This window comes from Notechis scutatus, chromosome 10 (genome assembly GCF_049901735.1).
Source record: "Notechis scutatus isolate UNSWTSFEM ecotype Mainland chromosome 10, rNotScu1.2, whole genome shotgun sequence".
Classification (NCBI taxonomy): domain Eukaryota; kingdom Metazoa; phylum Chordata; class Lepidosauria; order Squamata; family Elapidae; genus Notechis; species Notechis scutatus.
In genome coordinates, this window is record NC_142018.1 from 12,316,998 (window position 1) to 12,344,518 (window position 27,521).

General features: G+C 44.4%; 1 protein-coding gene across 4 annotated transcripts in view; it reads right to left on the reverse strand.

Annotated features, from left to right (window-relative positions):
* Positions 1–27,521, reverse strand: part of MID2 (midline 2) — a 177,151-nt gene that overhangs the window by 12,831 nt on the left and 136,799 nt on the right. For all 4 annotated transcript variants that reach the window (XM_087972369.1, XM_087972371.1, XM_087972370.1 and 1 more), the window contains exons 5-8: positions 17,639–17,787; positions 14,040–14,167; positions 11,508–11,651; positions 6,360–6,521 (exon numbers count right to left, since the gene is read on the reverse strand). In XM_087972369.1, the coding sequence (XP_087828495.1) occupies positions 6,360–6,521; positions 11,508–11,651; positions 14,040–14,167; positions 17,639–17,787 (583 nt within the window). The remainder of the gene's footprint in view (positions 1–6,359; positions 6,522–11,507; positions 11,652–14,039; positions 14,168–17,638; positions 17,788–27,521) is intronic.

The following is a 27,521-nucleotide window of genomic DNA, read 5'->3' on the forward strand; positions in this document are numbered from 1 at the left end:
TCTGCACAAGAAATTCTTAGCTCCGCTGCAAGGTTGTCTCAACAGTACGAGAATCTTTGCATCGTTGTTGATGGAAGGAAGTACAGAGAGCTGAAATCCACTGTCAATCAGCTTATCGTGGACATCAAAAATGGCATTAAAAGCCAATTCTATGCTGCTCTATGCAGACTGAGCAAGCTATTGTCAACACATGTATCAAGCTGCATTCTCTTTGTGCTTCCACTTACGAAAAGCTGGACACTGCCGGTGCTTTATTTATTTAGTTATTTATTTTGCAGAAAGATCCCTTTCTAATAGATGGCCCGCCATGATTTATTTCACAATGAAAGAGGCAAGGGAAGGGGAAGAATTGTTTCCGTTGTAGTTAACTACTTGCAAGCAACCACATGGCAAGCATTAATGGCCATAAACTGCAATAACTCAAGGGGGCTATTGGTATGCCAGGAGACAGCCTAGTTCAAGCATGGATTTCCCAGAGCATTGGAACAGCTAATGCTGTGAAAAGAAGACAAGGAGATTCTGCACGGAATTGTAGAACTGGAAGAAATCTTGCAATCTATCTAGATCAGGGGGGTCAAACTCAAGGCCCGAGGGTTGGATCCAGCCCACAATGCAGTAGTGGGATTGGAATAATTCAACAACCGGTTCTCTGCCCTAATGATTTCTTCCAACAACCAGTTCACCAAACTGCTTAGAAACTTAACAACTGGTTCTCCTGAAGTGAAACATTAACTCCGAGACAGGCATAATCTCAAAGCTTTATTCAGAACAAAAAAGACTGGTATCGTCTGGTGGAATTTCACTACTGGCACACCTCCCATAAAATTCCACCTACCTCCACCCACTTTCACACCTCATTACTCACGTGAACCAATTATCTTGCATGTACAATTTTTTACTACGGCCACTCTCCGTGTCCTTGACTTTCAAACTCATTTTTTTTTCATACTAAAAAAACCATGCCATTACATCACTTCCCTCCCAGCACTGATGACAGCAATGAATTTCAGAGCTGACAGTTGTGCCTATCTGAGAAGTAAAAACAACAGAGGGATGAAGACCCCCAGTGGGTTTTGAGAATCTGTGTCTGCCGTAGGGACTTCTTGAATATCAATTCTGGATACCCTGCAGGTGACAATAAACCTGGCCGAACCTGAAACGAACCAAGTTCACTCGCCAGCTCTGCAGAGTTATGGAGTTGACCTCAACCCAAGTTTAGGAAAATTCTGAAGAGTATTTGACAGGAACATATACGCTGAGGAGCGAGAGGAATGACATAACCAATCAATTGTTATTCCCCAGCAGAAGCAGAGCTCAGCTGAAGTCTGTCAAAGCACATCTTTGTTGGAGTTCAGGAAGGCTGTCAGACTCTACGCTCTGAAGGAGCTTTTGGGAAAGAGCGCTCTTGCATGTTTATTTATCTCCCCCACTCCTTTAATTGCATTTTTATAATATTCCGGATTTTCTAAGTGTGTTTAGAAACTGCCTGGAGTGCAGGAGAACTTATGTTTTGCAAACAGATGGGAACATTGCTCAGTAGTATTGACGCCTGATTATACAGGTGGGAAATATTGCAATGTTTTCGCAGTCTCACCCCTGGAATCTCAGGTGGGGTCCACATTAAACCATTCGTCATAAGTATCTCTCCAGCTTTTCGCTGGACATGGTCACAGAAGAGGAGAACTCCATCACTGCTCTGGGTAACTTGTTCCTAACATTGCATAGGCATCTTCCGGTAATTTAAGGCTCTACTCCTTGTCCTATACTTTGAGAGGATACAGAACACAATTTGGACTTCAAGCTGGCTTCCTTTCACATGCTACAATGTCCCATCTTCCACCTTCCTATCTCAAGACTGTAGAAAGTTAGCACCCATCCCTCTAGTAGAATGAAATATTTCGGAAAAATGTAGAATGAAATATTTATTCATTCTAGTAGAATGAAATATTTCGGAAAAATATTAAAAAGGTAAAATATTAGATTTCCCAAAGGGAGAAATGGAGGAACATGTTTTTTAAAGCAACCCCCACTTTCTTAATAGCCCCAATATTTTGTGCCCGTTAGCAAAGACCTTCAGGTCCAGGATGATGGAATTATCCTTCAGAAGGAAAGACATTAAGCCACAACACCCTTTCAGAACACAAGCCCCTTCACTGCATCAGCCAAACTTCAACCAAGCTTAGCTCAGACAAACGCCTAGGATTTGTACATGGCTCCATGGGAGTCTGACAATAGACAATAGGATACATGTTCTTGCACAGGAACAGGAAGTTCAAGTGCAAAGGCCAAGAGAAGGTATAAAAACCCCTCATTCTCAACTCCATGTGGTCAGCTACCCAGAATCACATGTGCTTGGTGGTTCTGCTTCATCATTAAACCCTCTTTCCAATCAGCCTCCATGTTTCCAGTGCCTTTCTCCTGGCTTGGAATTGAACCTGATGGATATTTCTTCCAATAAGGCCAAACATCCCCAATCCCCCCAGTTACTTCTCCGTGGATGTAATTTTCAAGGAGACTTCACACGAGACTTCAAAAATATCATGTATTAAAAAAAATTAAAACCCCGTGAATGCTATTTCAAGAGGTAACTTGCACGTGACTTGCTGACAATCCCACTTTGCTGAAAAAGCCACCTCGTGTCTCTGTTCTAAAAACTTGGTCCAACAGAAAGAACCATGAAATCTAGGATTTAAGGTCTTTGTTTCCAAAGTACCCACCTAATCCCTCTGAAGAACCTTAGTTCCACTGTTGTGCTACACCTCAGCAGCAGATAGGAAGGTTGTCTCAGTCCTCCAAGTCATGATTGTCCCAAAGGGGATTTTTTCTAAGAGGCAACTGGACTTTCTGGTTTTTCTCTGAAGACGTTTCACTTCTCATCCAAAAAGCTTCTTCAGCTTTGACTGGATGGTGGAGAATGGAAGGATTTATACTCCTTGCAGACAGCTGGTCATTTGTAATCTTTTAGAAAGTTTCCCCTTTCCTAAGTGGTCTATAGGGGGAGGTGCACAAGCGCACCAATCGTGCCTACCGTCCCTGTCCTATTGTTTCTTTTATTTTTCTTATATGTATCCATGTATTCATAACTATGTTTTTACTTATACCTATTATCTTGTAAGCAATTGACAAACCAAATAAAATAAATAAAAAGTCATTGAGGCCACCTGGAGATTTATCTGTGTCATCAGAGTCACCTGAGTGGTGCAAATGGGTGTGGAGCCTTCTTGGAACTGTTGAAAGCACTCTCAGTTGAGAGACGGCTGTTCAGTTTTGACATAGATGGCCTCTTTGACCCCTTTTCCGAACCTGGATTCAAAACTGAAAACTACCCTTGTCTTATTATACATTCCTTGCTGGAAGATGCAACTGATTTAAAAATAGAAGCAATCTATCCAAGTCAAGGAAAGAGAGATGGTGAAGCTTAAAGAGACTCTGATTACAAATTGGTGGTACAATCAGAAGCCCCCACCCCATCTTATTTTCCACTTTATGCTTCCTCTTTGACATGCGTTGGCTAACAGGTCATGAGTCCTCAATTGAGTGTTTGGTTAATTTAACAAATGGACTTGCAGTACAATGCGGAGCCTGGGGCCACCTGCTAATCACTCAGCTGAGTGACAGACAAGGCAGTCCATCTCACACTCTTCTTTCCCCTATAACCCTTTCTTGCTAGCAATTTATTGACACAAGTCAATACCCTCAAAAGGAGAGGCTTTTTCCAAGGCTCGGCTTATCCAGCCAGCCAGCAATTCATCCCTTTTCAAAATCCTCGCCAATCTGTGAGTGGTGCATTTTCATAACAAACAAGCAAGCAAGCAAAAAAGAAAAGATTTTCATCAAAGCCGAGCTGTTCTCCTCAACTCACAAGAAAAAGATTTGTTTTGCTTTTTATTTTCACATACATTCTGCTTTCCAGGGAGTTGATGGAAGCAGTGGAGGCAATAAATCATTTTAAGCATCCAGTCAAACACTGATGATAGGAAAAAAATTGAAATATCAAAGTGGGAAGGATCCTGGAATCCATTAAAACCCACTTTCTACAGGCCAAATAAAGTTGGGTCCAAATCTCCTCTAAAATTTGGTTTGTGGTAATAGATTTCTGGATACAATTTCCTTCTCCTATCTCCGAGACCTTTCTTCCCATACACCTGGCCCATCTCTTTCCTCTCATGCAATTATTCAAATCCAGTGGACCTCTAAGACTGGTTAACTTTGAGATGTTCACCAAAGGAAGCTTTCTAGTCATTCTCTCCTCTCACCAAAACCTCCTGGATGGACTTCCTGAATAGTGTGGTAATAAGTGATATTTGGGGTGAAGAAATGGCAAATATTTATTCCATAAATTTCCCTGTGTTATGGATTCAGGATAAGACTTTTTAAAATTCCTTCTGATGTAATCTCCTTGAGGTTCCTCGGAAAACATTGCTACAGTTATTGTAAACAGCAAGGTTGAATCAGTCCAGACCAATGGCTAGAAGTAATGCAAAATGGTGGTCCAGAATCTTGAGATTGATAGTTTCTTAAGACATCACTGTTGTGTGAAAAATGGCTGTGGGGAACTCCTTTCATGTCCCCATCAGGAAGTCTGAGCAAATGACAGCAGGTCACCCAGCCATATAGCTGCAGTCAGATGTCAAACACAGAGTTGCTAACCTCTAACCCAGCATCCTAACTGTGTGAGCCACTGCACTCCACAACATGGCATGATCCTGTGCAGTGCCCAACCATAGCTTAACATTTGACAAGGCATTTGACAGAGTAGACCACAACCAAGAATTGACTACAACCAAGAATTCTAGCTTATCAAGAATTCTTAATAAGCTAGAAAAAAGTGGGATAGATAGCATCACCACCAGATGGATTTGTAACTGGCTGACAAACTCTACTCAAAGAATAGTCCTTAATGGGTCTACTGTCAGCTCTGAGATCAGCTGCCACAAGAAAAATGTGAACAATGAAGCGGGGTGAGGGAGTTGAACAGTTCAAGGTTATTTAGTATGTCAGCATTAAAAAAATTCCGGCTGCAGTTAATTGGTTCTCGTGAATTATGAAGTGTAGTAAGTGGGAGGAGATAGAGTGGAATTTGTGAGACATGCTGGGAATGAGTTTCAGTTTTGGAAATTTCCATAGACGTACCAGAGCTGTTCCTAATAAATCAATTGGAGATTTTTTTTAAAAAAAGGATAATTTCTGGATGCCTAACATTTACATCTACATGGAGGAAAGTAAGCGGTGGGGTACCACAAGGTTCCGTCTTAGGCCCAGGACTTTTCAATATCTTCATTAATGACTTAGATGTGGGAATAGAAGGGGAACTTACCAAATTTGCAGATGATACTAAGCTGGCAGCAATAGCTAACACCCTAGAAGAATAGGCTCAAGATCCAGATGGATCTTGACAGACTTGAACACTGGGCCTATCTAACAAAATGAAATTCAGTGTAGACAAAAAAAGGGTCACCGGCTTGGGCGGAGGGTTGGATTAGATGACCTACAAGGTCCCTTCCAACTCTGTTAATCTGTAATCTGTAAACATGACAACCCACTTCGCAGAACCTAAGGGGATACCTAGGCTTCCTACAACACCCCGGACTACACAGTACTTAACTCCATGATATTTTAATGTAATTTGGTATGCAGTAATGAAATCTGTAGATTTTGAGAAAATAATAAATATATAAAGATGTACTTCTTTCTTATTATAACTACAAAATGATTTTAGGATAGATTTGGGATGATAATATGAACTGTTATAAAATAAATTAAGTAAATTATGGTTATCTTGTAAAACATGAATGAATAAAAGTATAGTCAAATGATCGATTAATAATGATGCTAAGGTATTTAATTTTTGATTGACAATATGGGATTATATGTAATGTAATTGTAATTGAAGACTACGAAATGGAAGCACAAAACAATTTGTAAACCAACCGGCACACTGTATGTACACCTATGGAAGATAGCTTGATGTTTTTATGTTTTGTTTGTTTATGTTTGTTTTTAAAAACCAATAAAATTTAAACAAAAAAAATGTAATTTGCTGTGCAAACCCAGCTAGTGTTAGCCAACTTTCATAAACAAGTCTAGGATTCTCCTTTTAAACTTAAACCCCATTCTGGAATAAGAAGGACTGGAATCCATCCCCACACCTTCATAGGAACTGCAAGATGTTCTTGTAGACCAGGGGTGTCCAACCTTGGCAACTTTAAGACTTGTGGACTTCAACTCCCAGAATTCCTCAGCCAGCAAAGTTGCCAAGGTTGGACACCCCTGTTGTAGACATTCTTTGCCCCATGTGTTTTCTCTTTCCCCTCCTATCTCTGGACCAGGAAGAAAGTCGCAACCATGAAAATGCTTACTGTTAGTCTTGAGCCTGGCTGGCTCACTGTTTCGGCTGCCAGCCTGATTGATTGCCTTGACGAGGAAGATGTATCGTGTGCCGCTTTGCAACCCATGCACCGTGTAATGGTTCTGCTTGATGTTGGGGACAATCATCCAGCTGTCCATAGAATTGTAGAGACCTGGAAAACGCAGGGAGTTGTTTACAACACAGCTGTCCTTTTAAAAGGTTCTTTCTAGAGCCACACAACAGCCTATTCGGACCAAAATTCGAAAGTCTGGTGCTTTTCAATGTCTGAGGAACAACTACCCAAGACAATACCTCCTCTTCATCTCAGCTGCTACTCCTTTGAAATATTTAGCTCTCCTGGGGCTTATTTGGAACCATTGACATACTGTGCCACTTCTACAGCTCTTTGGAATGCAGAGAGAAGTTACATCCATCACTAGACGGAAGGAGGAACAACCAAGGAAACAGGAGGAGGCAAACGTATCTTTTTCAGATCCTTTAAATCTCTCACCAGGCAGTTTGGAGAAACTATGTATAGTAGGGCCAGAAAGAGATTATTGAAGCTGATTGAATAGATTTTGCATAGAAATCTAAGATCAGGAAGGCAAATGTAGCCTATCCAGAGAAGCCACCTATGAACCTTTTATTTGGAAGACCCAACTAAGGTCATAAATTATACCCAGAAGGAAAGTGTGCAGAAGAGGGAGGTAAATTGAGAGGGGAGGGTTGCTTAATCTTATCCCAGGAGCAACTGCAGGATATGTATGGATTAAGTGAACCCATAGTCTGTTCACCAATGGTGATTCTTTGCATAGGAAAAATCTAAGCATCCTGAGATCTAAGAGCCATACAGTATGTATCTCTTCACCTCAACCTCCATGGAGCTCCAAAGGTTTTTGGGAGTTCATGTTTAATTTGACCAAAGGAAAACCATGATGGGAGAGTTACTATATATGATAGATAGATGAGAGGGAGGGAGGGAGGGAGGGAGGGAAGGAGGGAGAGAGAGAGAGAGAGAGAGAGAGAGAGAGAGAGAGAGAGAGAGAGAGAGAGAGAGAGAGAGAGAGAGAGAGAGAATATTTGTAGCTCAGGTTTCAAATGAGGGATCCTTGGTTTTTGTCTAACATCCACAAACCATTAACAACATCACTCCCACCAAAACTGGCAGGGCAGGCCACTAAAATATAAACTGAAAACAAACTCATTCCTTACTAGCACTGATGACGTTACCTAGGTTGGGTAATGAAATGTCTGCAAGAAAACAACCAGGTTTCGAGAGCACCAGAGAGAGGGAGGGGAGAGAAAGACAGGAGAGAGAGAGAGAGAAAGAGAGAAACAGACAGACAGACAGACTGACACACACACAGAGAGACAGACATAGAGACACACAGAGAGAGACAGAGAACCAGAGACAGAGACAGAGAGGCAGACAGAGACAGACAGAGACAGACAGACAGAGAACCAGATAGACAGACTGAGACAGACAGAGACAGACAGACAGACAGACAGACAGACAGACAGACAGACAGACAGAGACAGGGAGGCAGACAAAGAGGAGAAAAGACAGAGAGAGAAGAAATTGATAGTAGATGATAGATAGATAGATAGATAGATAGATAGATAGATAGATAGATAGATAGATAGATAGATAGATAGATAGATAGACAGACAGACAGAGTGTTATGCAAATTAAACACAGGAGGATACTTTCTTTTTAAATCTGCTCTGGCTTTCCCTATAGCCATTTTAGTGCAAGACACTCAGAGGCCACGAACTGGCCTTGGGCTTGAAAAAAAAATGTCACACGCCTCTCCCAACTGATCTATGGCCGGAAATCAGTCCAGAGATAACAAAGCCACTAAGAGATAAGATGGGCAAACTAAGTGCAGGAAGTGGATTATCTGGCTTACTTTGCAAGCCCTGTTCACTGGATAGCTTTAATATGAGAGAGAAGCCGGAGATAACATCTCTTACAAATCACCAAAGTCTAATTTTACACCTCCTTTCTTCACCCTCTAATCCCAAACAGTAAACAGTTTAGAGAATGTGATCTTCTTGGGTATCTAAAGTAAAACAAACATTGCCTATGCAGGAACAGGAGATGTTTAAACTGCTAATTCCCAGTTTACAAATTATAGCCTTTATGTGCATGTGGTGTGAACAGGTGCCTCTAAATACACGAGCAAATATTTGCCAGCCTGAACCATCTTGGTAGCTCTTCCATTGACACCTCAGCAATCTTCTTGAACTATAGAAATAGAAATATAGAAATAGAAATATAGAAATAGAAATAGAAATAGAAATAGAATAGGTTGGAAAGGATCTTGGAAATCTTCATGGTGTCAGCAACCGTGGCTCTGGAGCCGCATGAGGCTCTTTGGCCACTCTGCTGTGGCTCCCTGTTGGGTGATCCCACCACTGGCTGGCCCTGCCCCTCGCGCTCTCCTCCCAATCATTCCATGTGAGGCCTAAGAAGGTAAAACACAAAAAAATGAATGAAAAGAGGGAGGGAGGGAGGGAGGAAGAGAGACCCATTTCCCACAGAAAACACTGGGAGCCACAAAACCTGGGGAGGTGTGGTGGTGGCGGTGTCATGTGACTGGGTGGGAGTGATGTTGAGTTGGCTATGCCCACCCAGGTTCTGACCGGTTCTGGAGAACCGGTAGCGGAAATTTTGAATCATTCAGAGAACCGGCAAATCCCACCTCTGACTGGCCCTGCCCCCATCTCTTCTCTGCCTCCCAGGCTGTTCAATATTTACATACATGGTGTGTTGTGAGTTAATTTTGTGAGTTTGCCTGCTGGCAAATTTTATGGGTTTGCTTGCAAGCAAATTTTATGTGACAGGCTCAGGTAGCCAATCTCACAGATCTCTGAATGAATTTGCCTGCTTTGCCTGCTTTTGGGTAAAAGTTGCTCTTGTTTTTATAAAAGATTCAATATTTATATAAATGTTGATAATATTTACATACAAGCCATGCCCAGCCAGTCACATGACCACCAAGCCACACCCAAAAATTAGGCCATGCCCACAGAACCAGTTGTTAAGAAATTTGAATCCCACCCCTGCCTCTGTGTGTTTGTGTGGTGTGTGTGTGTGTGTGTGAGAGAGAGAGAGAGAGAGAGAGAGGTTAGATCAGATCTCTCTCTCTCTCTCTCTCTTTCTCTCTCTCTCTCTCCCACCAATGTCAGCAAGCCACCATCAGTCAAAATTCATATTAGCGGTCCCCAGGATTTAAAATTATGAGTTTGGTGGTCCTTGAGGTCCAAAAGGTTGGTGACCCCTGGTCTAGCAAGCCAGATTTGCTCCTACACCTCATACTACATTATAGTAAGCCATAATATATATATTTTTTATAAAATGCCAAGTAGTTATGTAGGACAATAATCCAATAAATCTCCTAGAAAAACATCCATAAATTTCCCTCAGAGCGCCTTGAGAGAGTTCAGTGGATTATCAGAGAAAACCTGATTAAGAGATTAGTTACACCGCTGCCTGGGAGAGCAACAGAGGATGAAGCTTCTCTACGGTGCGCTGGGGAGACAGGGATCACTCTTGCTTGAACAACTGTGAAGGCCAAGATCCTTGATGGATTCGTGCTCTACAACCCACAAATCACCCAACCACTAATTAACTTTGGATGAGACAGACTGGTAGAACTACCTATCTTCTCAGCCTTGGAGTTGGGGCAGGTCCAAAGGACAGCAAGACTTCGGAGTCTCCAAGGATTGAGTGAAGTATTCAAGTGATGCCTCCATCACCCACCATCTAAATCAGGGGTGTCTGATCTTGACAACTTTAAGGATTTAGAAGTCCCAGAAGTCTCCAGCCAGCATGAAGCCCGTGGATCTTAGTTTCCAAGGTTGGACACCCCTGATCTAAACATTTTTTACAAGCTGATGGAAAGCTGGAGGAAGGATTCTCAATCAAATTTGGAGGTGGAAAGAAGCAGGTGGGGTAGAGCTTCTAAGCACATCCAATCCCAAGATTTTAATGTGCTTCCCCTAGAAATGATGCAGCATTGCTTGTTCAACTGAGGATAGAAAAGGAAAAATCCCCCACCCCATAATACAAATACACACTTTCTTCATCCGAGCAATTTCCAGTGATATCCAAATACAGTATCTTAGTGAATTTGAAAAATAGGCATGAGAAAATACAGACATTTTCTTTTCTGGAAATCCTTCCTTCAGATAAGCAAATATTTGGGCCCGTCTCAATTGCTTCCTCTCCAACTAATTGGTCAGGACACGGAGAAGATGAATCTGAAGTTGCAAGCCATGTCCCAACAGCATTCCAGAGAGTCGTGGTGGCACAGTGATTAGAATGCAATATTAAGGTGACTAACTTTTTTACAATGAGAGGGAGGACACAAATAAATTGAAGGGAAAAAAACGAAGCCACTTGCGCGTGGCGCACTCTTGTGCATGATACACTCTTGCGCGTGGCAGATTCTCTCAAAACAATTCTCCTGTGTGGAGCGCATGCGTCTCATAATCGCGTCTCGCCGCACTGTACCGAGCCTTAATGAATCGTCATGTCAAATACAAGTACGTCACATCACACACAACGGATCGGATCGGCATCGATCAAATACGGAGATTTACAGATTAGTCTTCAAATATCAAAAAGGAGGACATGTAGGAGGGCACTTTTCGAGGGAGGACAGAACTTCCCTAAAGGAGGATGGTTGGTCACCTTAGCAATATTGCAGGCTAACTCTGCTGACTGTCCTGACCGGCTGAAGATTGACTCAGCCTTCCATCCTTCTGAGGTCAGATTGTTGGGGGCAACACGCTAAATCTGTAAACTGCTTAGGGAGGGCTGTAAAGCACTGTAAAGCGGTATATAAGTCTTATTGAGTTCAATCCTAGGTAGAGGCAGGTATTTCTCTGGGTACAATAAGAATATATCTGCTGAACAAAACTCCGCATTGGTGACAGGAAGGGTATCCGGCCATTAAACACTCGGCTAGCTCCATTTAGTTGCGTGGACTCCACACCACAAAGGATGATGGGGTCGGTAAAAGAAGATGATTGCTATTGCTATTCATTCAAGTTAGCGGCCGCTCCAGCAATGGGCACTGTTGAGTAGTAGCCTACCTCAATCAGGGTACCAGTAGAAGCAGAGGAAAGAGGCTAGCCCACAGTGACTTACTGATAAAGTTGGCCTGGCCGGTGAAGATGGTATACTGGAGCTCATATGAGCCGACGCTGAACTCATCATCTGAGATCCAGTGGACAGTGATGGTGTCATGGGAGGCGGTGCAAAGTTCTTCACGGACAGAGGGTGGGTTGGGTGCTGTAGAAGCAATAGCAGACAAGAGGTGAGCAGCTTCCTGTCCTCCTTATGAGAAACCATTCATGTTTGTTCTATAAAGGTAAAGGTTTCCTTTTCCAGTCGTGTCCGAATCTAAAGAGCAGTGCTCACCTCTGTTTCTTAGCCAAGGGAGCCAGCATTGCCCAAAGATGCTTCCGCGGTCATGTGGCCGGCATAACTACATGCCAAGGTGCATGGAACACTGTCACCTTCCCACTAAAGTGGTACCTATTTATCTAGTTGCATTTGCATGCTTTCGAACTGCTAGGTGGGCAGGAGCTGAGACAAATATCGGGAGCTCACCCTGTCTTGCAACGCTCGGGTTTCGAACCCAGGCTTGTCAGACAAGCTCCGTGTCTTTAACCTCTGAGCCATTGTGCCCTTTGCCTTTGTGGTATACTGCATGGATTAGCTGAAATTTACAACCTTAGTTGTGATGCAAAGTGGGACCGACAGAGAAAAGGGGAAGGACAACACCAGGTCATTACAGAAAAGATATCAGAGTCTTAGGAAAGTAGAGCGCATGAGAAAGAAATTCAAAATAACAGCATCTTGATTTTCTTTGGCGTCCGTTAAAATGAACAGGACCTGTCACAAGCTTTTAACGTTCTGTTATAATACCCTAAACCTGTGATGGTGAACCTATGGCACGCATGCCACAGGTGGCACGCAGAACCATTTGTGCTGGCACGCGAGCTGCAGGCAAGCTTACCTCACTGCGCATGTGCATGCCTCACAGCTGATTTTCGGCTGGTTTGAGGCCTTTTTCGGACTACCAGAGGCTTGAGGAAAGCTTCTGCAGGCTGTTTAGGCCGAAAACTAGGAAATACCGGAAGTGACGAAATGTGCCTAGTTTTCGTCCTGAAAAGCCTGCAGAAGCCTTCCTTAAGCCTCTGGTAGTCCGAAAAAGGCCTCAAACCAGCCGAAAATCACCTGTGAGATGCAGTACAGGTAAGGGGGCAGCGGGGGAGGTGGGGATTGTGCATGCATGCATAGGGGGCATGGGGGGGGTGCGCATTGCTTTCTGGGTGCTGGCATGTGAGCGTGAAAGCGCTTGCACAATTTTTGGCACAGGAGCCCAAAAAGGTTAGCCACCACTGCCCTAACCACATTAAAGTATGTAGTTACATAGCACGTAAAGTACATAGTAGATAAATATTCCTAGCAAGTTTTGTTTCTTGACTGTGTCGGCTTTAAAGGCCTGAAACTGCTGCAGATTGGTTAGCACCAACACCCTAGCACTTATGACTTATAAGCAACTTATGACCACGATTCACACTTACGACCTTTGTATAGCAGCCCCACGATCATGTGATTAAAATTCAGACGCTCTGGGCAACTGGTTCATACTTATGACTGTTGTGTCCCAAGATCATGTGATTCCGTTTTGCGACAAGGAAAGTCGCTGGGGGAGCAAGATTCCCTTTACAACTGTGTTACTAACTTGTCCACTACAGTGATTCACTTACCAAACGTGGCCAGAAAGGTCATAAAATGGGGCAAAGTACACTTAACAAACATTTCAGTTAACAACAGAAATGTGGGACTCAATTTTGGTCACAAGTCAAGGACTAGCTGTATTTACTACCGAGGGCTGGACACTACAATCTTAGCCTACACCTTCAAATCCCAAAGCTCTTTTGTAGTATCTTTTTTCCTCTCCTTTCTCATTGTACAACCACAATTGGCAGCAGAATTTCCATTGCTAAGAATTTATTGCATCCAATTTTGCAACCTTCTTGCTGTCGTTGCTAAGCAATTCATTTTGGCCTTTAAGTGAATCATGCAGTCATTAAACAAACCTGGCTTTCTCCTTTGATTGGCTTGTCGGGAGCTGGCTGGGAAGCTGGCAGATGGCCACCCTGTGAGATCCTTGTTGAACGACCTACAGTGATTCACTTAATAATGGGGACCAGAAATGCTGAAATTTTCCATTGCTAAATGGTGTGATCATGGGACATTCCCACTTACAAGCGCATTTGCTTAGCGACAGAAATTCCAGTCCTAGTTTCTGTTGTTAAGTGAGGACTAGCTGTGCATTTACACCCTACTGATGTGAACTTTCCAGCAGGGCAACCTTATCTGCTGTCCTACGTGACAATTCTTGTTCTCTTTTGCTCGGGGCTGACAGAAATAAATTCCCTTTGAAATACCAAGTAGGTTTTACTCTTGAGGTTACAAGACACAAATGGAACAAAAGTAAATTGCATCCTCTCTACTTATCCATAAAAGTCCAGAGTGCTGGAAAAAAAGAAAAAGAAAAATGAAAAAGCAAAAGCAAAAAAGAAGAAGAAGAAGAAGCAGCAGCAAAGCAAGATATGGAAACAAAAAACCCCAGAAGACCTTTAAGACTGCAAAATCGGCACAAACCTGTTAGATAATCCAGCCCCTCCAGCAATTTCTTCTCTCTGGAAAAATCTAAAGCAAAGTTTTCAAAGGCATCGTTAAAATTGATATCGGGTATCAAAACTTGAGAGGATGCAGTTGCCATGGCAACCCTGAAAGACAGAAAAAGAGCATCGCTAACCATTAGGCAGTGCTTGTCATTCCCAGGCGGCGCTTTGATTTTTGATGAAAGGGCTGGAAACAGCCTGCCCATGTTGTAAAACTCTTGTAGCAAAGGGGAAGGGGCGGGGGAGGGCAGTGGCTGGGGAAGGGGAGAGAATGAGAGAGAGGGAGACCAGTAGGATGAGGTGATGGAGACATCCCTAAATTTGGAGAGCAAGACCTCTGTGGTCTCGGCAAGATAAGAAGTCTGGAAGCTGGAGGAGGGAATTCGGATCCACCTAAGCCAGTTCATTATTTCATTCCTTCATTTATTATTTACATATTGCTGTTATTTCTATGCAGCTGAGCTCCAAAATGGCTCCAAGAAATATACAGCAGAAGTCGAAGTTAAAAACATCAAAACAGGGACAGTATTACTAATCAGCAAACAGATCATTCATCTCAGCAAGAGCTACTTGCCTGAAAGGAGGGTTGGAATACATTAACTGAATACAACTGAATTAATGATTAAAGTTATGTATCAGTGTATAAAGGCCAGGATAGCTTCAGGGGTGGGATTCTACCAGTTCGCACCTATTCGCTAGAGCCAGTTGTTAACATTCTAAGCAGTTCGGAGAACCGGTTGCTAGAAGAAATTACTGGCCTAATCCTGTAAGGAAGGCAGGAACGAAACATTCTGGTGTTGCTTACAGAAACTGCTTCTCCGTTAACCCTTATTACATTCTTGGCAGGACTGGACTTCCTGTCTCAGGAACTTCTCTGGAGTTTTTTCCCCCCTCCTTTGCTGGTACTTTGCTTGTGTGGAGTGACCATTCAAAGTTACAATGGCACTGAAAAAAGCGACTTATGACCATTTTTCACACTTAACGACTGTTGCAGCATCCCCACAGTCATGAGAGGCCAGGCGAGGAGATGCGTGCCTCGATGTGAGTGATACTGAATTGGCCACACCCAGCCAGTCACATGACCACCAAGCTACATCCACCCAGTCACATGACCACCAAGCCACGCCCACCAACTAAGCCACGCCCACAGAACCAGTTGTTAAAAAATTTGAATCCCACCCCTGGATAGCGTCCCTGGCCTCTAATACTGATCTTTATGTAATGCCATTGCATAATGGCTACGTGTTGCTTGATGTTGGCTTGTTTCGAGAATGAACGTGCTTGGAAGATGGAGTGAGATCCATTTCAAAGCAAGCCCAAAGGGTGAAAAAATGTCTTGTTTGGGAAGATTTCTCTAGACTAGATGGCTAGTTTGGAGAAAATAACGACCAGTGGTGACATGATACCAGTATTCTAGTATTTGAGGGGGTCAAATTGTTCTCCAAAGCACCGGAGGGCAGGACAAGAAACAATGGATAGAAACTAATCAAGGAGAGAAGCAGTGGTGGGATTCAAATAATTTAACAACCGTTTCTCTGCCCTCATGGTTTCTTCCAACAACCAGTTCACCAAACTGCACAGAAAGTTAACAGCCGGCTCTCCCCAACTGGTGCAAACTGGCTGAATCCCACCACTGGAGAGAAGCAACCTGGAATTAAGGAGAAACAGTGAGGACAATTAACCAGAGGAACTTCAGAAGTTGTGGGTACTTCATCACTGGAGGGTTTTAAGAAGAGACTGGACAGCCACTTTGGCTCAAATAGTACGGGGTTTCCTGCTTCCTTTAAATATATTTAAAAATATGAAATATTTAAAAATATCCAAACATCAAATAGTAGAAGTTTGCAAGTGCTTCATCACTAGACAACCACCTATCGGAAATGGTATAGGGCCTCCTGCTCTCCAACAAGACCTCCAAAATCCTTTCCAGCTCTATTCTGATTTATTGGTTGATTTCAGATTATGCAACCTGTGGGACGTATCATGTGGCATATGGGTATTAGTGGTCTAGTGTGGCTGCCAATTAAGTCTCTCCTTCCTATTTTTGGACCTTGGGTCAGTTCTTCTTTCCCTAGGTCACAGGTCTCTCCAAACTTGGCAACTTTAAGGCTTGTGGACTTCAACTCCCAGAATTCTCCAGCCAGCTGGAGAATTCTGGGAGTTGAAGTCCACAAGTCTTCAAGTTGCCAAATTTGGAGACTCCTACTCTAGGTCTACACTTCCCTTCTTCCATGAAAGTTCCCCCCTTGGTTCTTTCTTCTCCCTTCCTCACTAGGAACTGACAACAGCTCTGCAAACTCCTCTCTCCAACTTTTCACTTCACGCGAATGAGTCACTGGATGTGGGTGCTCCGAAAAGATTTCTCTTGAGGAAGACGAATGAATAGTGGGATTCATACTACTGATGCTTCCTGTCACACGGGGTTTAAAGTCCAGGATCTGTCCTTTCTCTAGAAATCTTCAGGATGCACTGAATATATATATATATATTTTTTGTGGACATCCAGGGAAAAAAATAACACATCTGTGTTGTTTGAAATAGAATCCAAAGTTTTGCACAGACTTCTGAACAGGCTGCTTGATTTCTCTTGTAGATGGAAAAACCTCTTTCAAGCTTTTGAGCCGTACTTGGAGGGAAAGAGCTCCACGAGGTTTAAGAGCTTTCGTCTTGCAGCATCTCTGAGCCTTGTCAAACACAATGACAAGTCAGCTGCCTTGTATGGCCTTTGTTGCGATGCTACTCAAGGAATAGTCAGGAACTTATTCCCAAAGGTGCTTTTTTCAAGAGGCCACTGGACTTTCTGGCTTTTTTTTTTCTTTGAAGACCTTTTGCTTCTCATCCCAGAAGCTTCTTCAGCTCTGACTGGATAGTAAGGAATGGAAGGATTGACGCTCCTTGCAGACAGCTGGTCATTTGCATTCTTTTAGCGAGTCATTGAGGCCACTTGGATGTTTGTCTGTGTCCTCAGGGTCACCCGAGTGGTGCAAATGGATGTGGAGCCTTCTTGGAACTGTTGAAAGGACGGTGTTGTAGATAGAAGATGTTGAGAGGAGGCTGTTCAGTTCTGATCTAGGTGGACTCTTTGACCCCTTTTCCAAACCAGGGGGTCCTCTCTGCCCTCCCTCAACAGAGGGGAAGGGATACAATATCTTCTATCTCCAGTCTACGGTCCTTTCAGCAGTTCCAAGAAGGCTCCACACCCATTTGCATTACTCAGGTGACCCTGACGACACAGACAAACCTCCAAGTGGCCTCAATGACTGTCTAAAAGGATGCAAATGACCAGCTGCCTGCAAGGAGCATACATCCTTCCATTCCCCACCATCCAGTCAGAGCTGAAAAAGCTTCTTGGATGAGAAATATCTTCAAATAAAAACCTGAAAGTCCAGCTGCCTCTTGAAAAAGTACCTTTGGGACAACCATGACTTGGATGACGGAGAATCTCCATGGACATTCAGGAACTTATAAAAGCTGGGATAAGGGTTCCTTGGGAAGTCAGCAGCTGGCCCCCTCAGAACTTTTAGCATAAACAACACCATAGTGAAATGACAACACCCTTTATCTTTGGTGTGGTACCTTTCTGCCACATTCTTCGCTGTTTGCAGGAACCGCGCATGGTCGCTTTCTTTCAAGATGTGCTCAGCTTGGTTGATGAGGACCGTGGACCTCTCCAGGCACTGCCTGCAGTTGGCTACCTGTTGGGCTAGCTTCCTCAGCTTCATCACCTTTGGAGAAGAAAAACAGAGGATGCTACAGCAACAACCAGAATCTCATTAGCAGGCATCGTGTTTGGAGGAAACAGCAAGGTGTCTTAACACCCTATTGTGGTGTGCCGGCAGCTGATGGAACTGGCAGCAGAGTTGGACAGTAGTGAGGGGTTTGGGGAGGAACCTGGGCCAGTCCTGGAGGATGAGGAAGGCTCAGACGAGGGCTCTGCATCAGAGGCAGAGATGGGGCCTAGGTAGGCTGGCAATTATCAGCTGCCTTCTCAGTTAGACAGCAGTGAGACAGGGGAGCAGCTACAGCCGGTTCCCAGTCTGCGCATGTGCAGAGCTGCCAAAAGGAAAGGACAATTACAAACTCAGGGTCGACGTGGAAGTAAAGCCACAGGTGGACGGTGAATGGCCCCTGCCATAGGGATTAAAAGAGGAGCGAAGGGGGAGGGGGCTTTTGCAGGAAACCATTCAATGCATCATTGTGAAGATCTGTCTGTGCATCTCAGAGACCCTGTGCTGTGTCCTTCCTTGTCAGCACTGCGTTTGAAAATATTTACTTGGCAGCTCTCCAAGCTAGATAAGGTCTGTGCTCCTAATTAGACCCTTGACAGACTGTTTGCCAGGCCTTAGGCTGAAGGTGAACGTGTGAAATTCACATGCATTTAATAAAAGGGGTTTTGCCGGGACAAAAAGTCTGCTTAGTGGTTTTTGGGGACGCCTAGGTCAGAACAATCCCTTTAAAATTAAGGGACAGGGGAGCAAAGGGAGAGAATGATCTAGCAGGGGACAGAAAGCTGATAGGCAGCCAGGTCCTGCAGGGTGGTCTTGCTGCCAGCTCGATGCTGGTAAAGGAAGTGTGGAAGCAACTACAGGCAGGGAGGGACCTTCTCAATGGGGGTGCCAGACTTCCAGACTGCAGAATAATGTGTGCTTAGAAGCCGATGGAATCATTAGTAGCTTCCATAATGACTTCGTGGAAACGTTTCCACTCTCTGTCCACCCCTCTGTCATGTTTAGCTAGCCCCAGAAACAAAAATTCTCCTGTTTTGTCTGGGTTTTTTTAAACTCCTACTGTTCTCTCAATTCCAAATTTTGCTTGGAAGGGACAAAAGGGGATTTTAAAGAAATACTCATGGAGGATGGCATATGGTTTTCTGGCACTAATTTGATGATCAAGCAACTCGGGAGCATTGAACACTCTGCAAATGACTAGACAGCCACTTATCTGAAATCGTATAGTTTTTTTTCCTGCTTGAGCAGTGGGCTGGACTAGAAGACCTCCAAGGTCCCGTTCTATTCTATTCTATTCTGTTCTGTTCTGTTCTGTTCTGTTCTGTTCTGTTCTATTCCACTCCATTCCACTCCATTCCATTCCTAATTCTTTTCTTTTCCTTATTCCTAATTCCATTCTATTCCTAATTCTATTCCTAATTCTAGTTTTAATTCTATTCTATTCCTGATTCTCATTCTTATTCTTTTCCTTATTCTTTATTCCTAATTCCATTCTATTCCGAATTCTAATTCTATTCCTAATTCTTATTCCTTTCCTAATTCTATTCCTAATTCTATTCCTAATTCTAATTCTAGTTTTAATTCTAGTTCTAGTTCTTATTCTATTCTATTCCTGATTCTCATTCTTATTCTTTTCCTTATTCCTTATTCCTTATTCCTAATTCCATTCTATTCCTAATTCTAATTCTATTCCAAATTCTTATTCTTATTCCTTTCCTTATTCCTCATTCCTCATTCCATTCTATTCCTAATTCTATCCCTATCCCTATTCTACTAACCAAGGAGAGAAGCAACTTAGAACTAAGGAGAAATTTCTTAAGGGTGAGAGCAATCAGCCAAAGGAATAGCTTGCCTTCAGAAGTTGTGGCTGCTCCATCCTTGAAGGCTTTCAAAAAGAGACTGGATTACCTCTTTGTCTGGAATGATATATAGGGCCTCCTGTTCTAGCAGGGGGGGCAGGACTAGATGACCTTTGAGGTCCCTTCCAACCTGATTATTCTATGTTCTATGGCTCCCTCAGAGTTCCTGGAGCCCAAAGGAACAGTGTGCAAGTATTCCGCGTTACTTTGCCACCATTACACAAATACTACACAATGACATTGTTTTGTCCCGTCTTTGGCACAATGTGAATAAAAAGATTTGTCTGTGGAAGACTGTTGTTTTATCACAGTTGCCCCCGCATACATAGCACAACCCGATGCCTTCCTGAAGATGATTGGATTATTTCTATGCTTTGCAGGGAACCGGAAAAAAACATGACAGCGGCTCTCCAAAACACTCCCTTGTCAGTTTCTAAATCAGAGTTGAAGTAGCTGCCAAGAGCGGGCTGTCAGTCTGAACCCCTCACTGACAAGTGATGGGAAAGTAGAAGAAACACCCACACCCAGGGCTGAAATCCGCCAGCATCTCTTTCTCTCTTTGTGGGTGCCTGTCACTTCCCTCAAAGAAGGGACGATTAACCCTTGTGCCGATGGCAGCCCCAACTCCATTCCTATTCCCCCCTGGAACCTTGACCTTTGCTCTGCTCAAACTTGTGTGTGTGTGTGTGTGTGTGTGTGTGTGTGTGTGTGTGTGTGTTTTATGGGATTGGATTCAAGATGATTGACTGCATCCTTGAGGGAGATACGCACAGGGCCATTTTGTTCTCCAGAAATTTATTTGTGTATTTATTTTTATTTGTTAAATTTATTTGCCCCTTATCTCTGTGGAGCTACTCTAGGCAGCTTATAACAAGGGAATAAGGGGAGGAGGAGGAAGAAGGAGGAGGAGGAGGAGGAGGAGGAAGAAGAAGAAGAGGAGGAGGAGAGGAAGAAGAGGAGGAGGGGGAAGGAAGAAGAAGAAGAAGAAGAAGAAGAAGAAGAAGAAGAAGAAGAAGAAGAAGAAGAAGAAGAAGAAGAAGAAGAAGAAGAAGAAGAAGAAGAAGAAGAAGAAGAAGAAGAGGAGGAGGAGGAGGAGGAGGAGGAGGAGGAGGAGGAGGAGGAGGAGGAGGAGGAGGAGGAGGAGGAGGAGAATAAGGAGAGGAAGAAGAAGAGGAAGAGGAAGAGGAAGAAGAGGAGGAAGAGGAGGAGGAAGAGGAGGAAGAGGAGGAGGAGAAGGAGAAGAAAAAGAAAGAGGAGGAGGGGGAAGGAAGAAGAAGGAAAAAGAAGAGGAGGAGGAGGAGGAGAAGTAAGACAATAGAACAATAAAATAAATAAGAAATACCACTGTATGATTACCCAAAAAGAAAGAAAGTGAACAGGTAGAGAGCAGAGAACGGGGGCAGTGAGGGGTTGGTGAGGCAGAGTCTGCCATTCTCTATATATTCCTTCCTGCAAAACCATGGAGCAAGATGACATGGATAGCACCTAAAGCTAATGCCTTATATATAATCAACTAAAGTGCAATAGTCTATGAGTTCAATTCCCATGCAAAGAATTCTTATAGAATTCATAGAAAACACCATAGAAAAGATCTCATGGAAAAGACCTCATGGGAAAGATCAGTCTATGTATATCTGATGAGTCCCCAGAAGGAGGTAATCAGTCCCATACTGCCTCCTTGTGGTCAGGATAACTAAAAACATAACACAATTTCATCTGGTTTTTAAAAAAAGGAATTTCCCTTGCTTTCTAGGAATGTAGGAAAAGCATAACATTACATACATATCTCTTCCATATCTCTCACTCTGGAACCTTAAGTACCATTCTGATGAATCTGCAACCACAAGGACTAGAAACATGGGTTTAAAATGGAAGCTGAGCTTTTCAAGCTGCTGCTGCTGCATCATGCAGTTAGTAGCCATCATTCAACCTCAATCCTCTTGTGTGGCCGTATTCCACTCTCTAACTGAACTGAGCAGGTCAGTGGTACTATTCTCTCTCTCCCTCTCTCTCTTCCCTCTCTCTCTCCCCCCCTCTCTCTCCCTTCCTCTCGCTCTCTTCCCCCCTCTTTCTTTTCTCTCCCTTTCTCTTCTCTTTCTCTCTCCTCTATCTCTCTTTCTCTTCTCTCTGTCTCTTTTCTCTCTCTATCTCTCTTCTCTCTCTTTCTCTTCTCCCTTTCTCTCTCTCTCTCTCTCTCTCCAACTCCAATACCTGTTTTTCCCCCTACACAACACTCCCACCTTAAAGTCCCCTCCAGCATAAAAGGTCTCTTGCTTACACGCAAGGAAGTGTCACTGAGAAAATCAGAGTTGAGATAGGAACGAAAGCATCCCCAGAAATCGGATATGCCTGGCAAGGTGCAAATAGCATAAATTTTTAAAAAGCTGTCAGCTATATTGTCACAATACCATTAACTAGAGGAGAAATAAAATGCAGCAAATGTTATCAAAGATAAAACGGCAAACTTTCAAAGAAAGCAGCACCGGATATCTTACACCATCCTGTTTCAGTTTTTAGCCAAGGAAAAAAGATATGAGAATAGAATACAGAATAATAGAGTTGGAAGGGACCTTTGAGGTTTTCTAGCCCTACCCCTTGCTCAGGCAAGAAACCCTATAGCCCAGTGGTTGACAATCAGTGGGCCGGAGACCACTGGTGGTTTGTGAGAAAATTTTGGTGGTCTGCAGAGAAATGTTACCCCCAAAGAACCCCCGCAAAGCAATTAATCCAGGCTGTGCAGGAACACAAGGCTGTGCCGCCCACAAGGCTTGCATTACTTGCATTGTGAACAACACAAGGCAGTGAGGGGAGGGGGAAAGGGCAGAGGGGGGGATTTGCCCCACTCGCCCCACGTACCTCGCCTGGCCACCGAGCTGCTTCTTTCTGCTTCTTTCTTCTTCTGCTTTTGACTGCACGCAAGGAAAGCAGCAAAAGTCTTTCTTTCTCTCCCGCAAACTCCGCCAGAAATGAGTCTTTGGGACCCTGCAAGGCCTCCTGCTCCAAGAGGCGGTGCCAGCAAAGACTCGTTTCTGGTGGAGTTTGGGGGAGAGAAAGAAAGACTTCTGCTGCTTTTGCCAAAAGTCTCTCTCTATCTCTCTCCCTCCGAAAATGAAGCTGGAGATGGCATCTTGTGATCCCAAATAAAGAACGATCGATCGGTATGAAAACGGGGTGGGGAATTTTTCTGCAAACTTTTGGGGGGATTTTCCTAGGGTCTCTTGTTCCACGGGATTTAAAATTATGAGTTTGGTGGTCCCTGAGGTCCAAAAGGTTGGCAACCCCTGATCTATAGCCCATTTCAGACAAATGCTTGTCCAATCTCTTCTTTAAAACTTCCAGTGTTGGAGTATTCACTTCTGGAGGCAGGTTGTTCCATTGGTTAATTGTTCTAACTGTCAGGAAATTTCTCCTTAGTTCTAAGTTGCTTCTCTCCTTGATTAGCCTCCATCCATCGCCTCTTGTCCTCAGATGCTTTGGAGAATAGCTTGACTCCCTCTTCTTTGGGGCAGCCCCTGAGAGATTGGAACACTGGTGTCATGTTACCCCTAGTCCTCCTTTTCATTAAACTAGACATACCCAGTTACAAATGTCCAAATTATTATTTGGGTTTTCTTTCTTTTTTTTAAACAAAAATTGCCATCTGATGGAAACAATCAGGCTCTAGTCATCTTATAAAGCAAGTAGATTACTTCCAGAAGTTGTGGGTTCTCCAACACTGGAGATTTTTAAGAAGAAGTTGGACAACCAATTGTCTGAAATCGTATAACGTCTTCTGCTTGAACAGGGGGTTGGACTAGAAGACCTCCACAGTCCCTTCCGTTATTCTGTTCTATCTTACAGAGATCCTCAATCATCCAGATCATGGTTATTCCAAAGGTGCTTTTTCAAAAGGCAAATGGACTTTCTTGGGGTTTTTTTCCCCTTGAAAACACTTCATTTCTCATCTAACATCTTCAGTCAGAATGAGACATTTTCAAGGGGAAAAAAAAAAACCAAGAAAGTCCAGTTACCTTTCGGACCTAGGGCATGCAGCTTTAAACATACTGTAACAAGAATAGAGCAGTCTAGTTGATTTCCTGGTGTTGATCTTACTGGAGTCCCTCAGCTGTCTAGAGAAACAAGCATTGCCCAATTCCAAGCTCTGGTAACAGATAACAGCTAATCAGAGTTGGAAGGGACCTTTGTAGGTCATCTAGTCCAACCCCCGCCCAAGCAGGAGACCCTACACCATTTCTGACAGATGGCAGTCCAGTCTCTTCTTGAAAGCCTCCAGGGATGAAGCTCCCACAACTTCCGAGGGCAACTTCTGTTCCACTCGTTGATTGTTTTCACTGTCAGAAAGTTTCTCCTTATTTCCAGGTTAAATCTCTCCTTATTCAGTTTCCATCCATTAGTCCTTGTCTGGCCTACAGGTGCTTTGGAAAATAGCTTGACCCCCCTCCTCCTCTCTGTGGCAGACCCTCAAATATTTGAACCCTGCTATCCTATCTCCCCTGGTCCTTCTCTTCACTGGACTAGCCAAGCCCTGTTCCTGTAACCGTTCTTCTTCGTATGTTAGTGAACAAGCAAACATCCTCTCCCCCCAACATTCTGCCCGAAATCGTTTCTTTCAGGCGGAGTGAAAGAGGTGAAAAGTGTCAGGCCAGCCTGAGGACGGACACGTCTTGCAATGAAATTGTACATTTACAGCCAGCGACCATTTAATGGATGTCAGAGGTTGTGCTTCAGTCTAGACTACTCCTGCTATCTTGTCACAGTTGGCCAAATACAACTTATAAAAAGAGGAAGTGGCCAGGGGCATTAGGTGTTTATTGCTGTTTATTCCAACAAGGTGCTAGAACTCACTTTGGTTTCAAGCAGGGGTGGGCTGCTGGAGGTTGGCAGTTCGGAGAACCCTCCAAATCCCACTCCTGGCTGACCCCATCCAGCCCACCCAGGCCCTCCCAGGAGTCCCCACATGACTCGTTTTGGATGCAAGTAACCGCAGGGTGCTCACGGAGCAGAAGTGGTCTTCAGCCGGTTCTGACCAGTTCTGGAGAACTGTTAGAGGAAATTTTGAGTAGTTTGGAGAACTGGAAAATACCACCTCTGACTGGAGATTTTACAGGATCCTTCCCTTGCCATGCCCACCAAGCCACGCCCACAGAACCGGTAATAAAAAAAATTTGAATCCCACCACTGGCACGGAGGCTCAGGAAGGGCGAAAAACAGGCCCCCCGGAAGTTTGGGAAGGCCGGAAATAGGCCCGTTTCTGGCTTCCAGAGAGCCTCCGGAGCCCAGGGAGGCCGTTTTTGCCCTCCCAGAGGCTCGAGGAAAGCCTCAGGAGCACGGGGAGAGCAAAAACACCTCCCTGGCGTGGTGCGGGAGGCAGACTAGACCACGCCCACCATGGCCACGCCCACCCAGCCACCGGGCAGAGAACCCGTTGCTAAAAAAATTTGAAACCCACCCCTAGTTTCAAGGATAATGCGAATTTCAAACTCTCCAATGTTGGGAGCTGCAGCATAATGGATGGAAAGAACAGGAAAAGATTGATATGTGTCCCTGAAGGCCGTTTACTAGTGCCGGAGCAGACATCCAAGACAAAATCCAGCAGACAATGAGCAAAAAGGGTGGAGGATTCCTAACCGACAAAGAGGGGGAAAAAACCCACTGCTTCATGAGCTGAAGGTTTCTGGGTTCAATCCTTGAATTCTTCTCTGCCAAAACAAGGGGTCAGGAAGAAAGTGGTTAAACAGGACTAGACAGGGTTGGGCTTCAAAAATTTTTAGCAATGGGTTCTTTGATCGGTTCCTGGGTAGGTGTGGCCATGGTGGGCGTGGCCTAGTCAGCCTCCTGCACCACTGTGTGTGTGTGTGGGGGGTATTTTTGCCCTCCCTGGGCTCCGAAGGCTTTCCCCGAGCCTCCAAGAGGGCAAAAATGGCCTCCCTGGGCTCCGGAGGCTCTCTGGAAGCCAGAAACGGGCCCATTTCCGGCCTTCCCAAACTTCCGGGAGACCCGAGTCTTCGCTCATGCCCTGACTTACCTGTACCCAAAATGGGCCACGTGGAGACCCCTGGGAGAGGTGGAGTGGGGTAGGCAGGGCCAGCCAGGAGGGGGATTTGGAGGTTCTCTGAACTGCACAGAATCCTAGCTAGGGGCTCTCCTGAACCCCCGCCAACCCCCAGCAGCCCTCCCCTGGGTCTATAGAATGTTTGTGAGTTAGAGAGACATGGGCCTCAATAATGGAATCTATGGATGTTCCCAGGGGTGGGATTCGAATTTCTTAACAACCGGTTCTGTGGGCATGGCCTAATTTGTGGATGTGGCTTGGTGGTCATGTGACTAGCTGGGCATGGCTTGTATGTAAATATTGTAAATATATATGTAAAGATTGAATTTTTTTTATTTTACAAAAAGAGCAACTTTTACCCAAAATCAGGCAAAGCAGGCAGGCAGATTGAGCTGCTCGCAGAATCACAGATTCACTCAGAGATCTACCTTTCTGCAATCTGCTGCCTGAGTCTGCGCTGAAAAAATAGAAGCTTCAATCCTAAGGAAGGTTCAGCTCTGCTCTCAGGCCACTTCTCCCTCCCCCAACCCCCTGAATACCACCCCTGACTGGGCCTCAGGGAAGCCTCCTGGGTGGGGTGGGTGGGGAGGGGAGGGTCCAGCCATTGGTATGATTTGCCGGTTCTCCGAACTGCGCAGAATCGTAACAACCGGTTCTATAAAACTGGTCCAAACTTGTAGAATCCCACCCCTGGATGTTCCTTCAGACTCACCATCGTCCCGCTCCGTTAAAATTTAACATTTTAAAAAAGCTTCTTTTCATTTTAAAAAGGAGCCCACCGGCATTCAGGTATCCCATGAGTAAAGATAACACTGTCTGAAAAGAATTCCCTTCACAGAGGCAGCTGGCCACCTTGGCAATCCCTGGCTAACACGTGCTATACGCTTAAAAAAAAGAAAAGAAATCCAACCTGGTCCAAGAATAACACTTGGAAACGTTGACTCTTCCTGCATTAGTGTAGCCTTTGCTCTCCTAAGAGGTGATTTTCCTCTTGGATATCTTCTGGGTTTCTCCAGCAGGACGTTAAGTACAGTGCAGCTGTGCAGGACAATTAGCAGGCTCCTTTCTCCCACCCTGCCAAAATCTGCAGGTAGCCCCATTCCTGCCCCCCATTCTCTGCTCACCTTCCTTCTTCATTACCGGAATATGTCACAGCCAATGCTATGCAAAAGAAAAGGGCTCATTCCAGCAAACAGCAGACAGACCAGGCTTCAAGCAGCTGTTTGCACAAGGAAATGACTCTCCTGCTGAGATTTAATGGGTTGATGGATGGTTCATTTATGCCCAAACTCATCAAGAAGATGATCCAGAGACAGAAAGGGGGAGGGAGGGGGAGTCCGAAGGAGAGGGAGCTACCAACACCTGGTGAGAGGAGCACGGTGAAATGTCAAGCAGATTTTAATGCAAACCCACCCACCCAACACCTCCGAAATGCTGCTTTGCTCAAATCCTGCAAAGAGGTAGTCCTCAAGGAAGTGTCCTCCTGCCTTATTCTTTCCAGAGAAAGCAATGGATGGAAACTAATCAAGGAGAGAAGCAACCTAGAACGAAGGTTGACATTTCCTGCCAGTTAGAACAGTTCATCAGTGGAATGACTTGCCTCGAGAATGGTTATGGGTGCTCCATCAGTGGAGACTTTTTAAGAAGAGTCTGGACAGCCACTTGTCTGAAATGATATATAGGGTTTACTGCTTGAGCATGGGTTGGATTAAAACAAGGGTGTCAAAATTGAGTTCATTGAGGGCCGCCTCAGGGTTGTATTTGACCTCGGGGAGGGGACAGGGGGTATGGTCAGGATGGGCATGGCCACCTCAATGTCA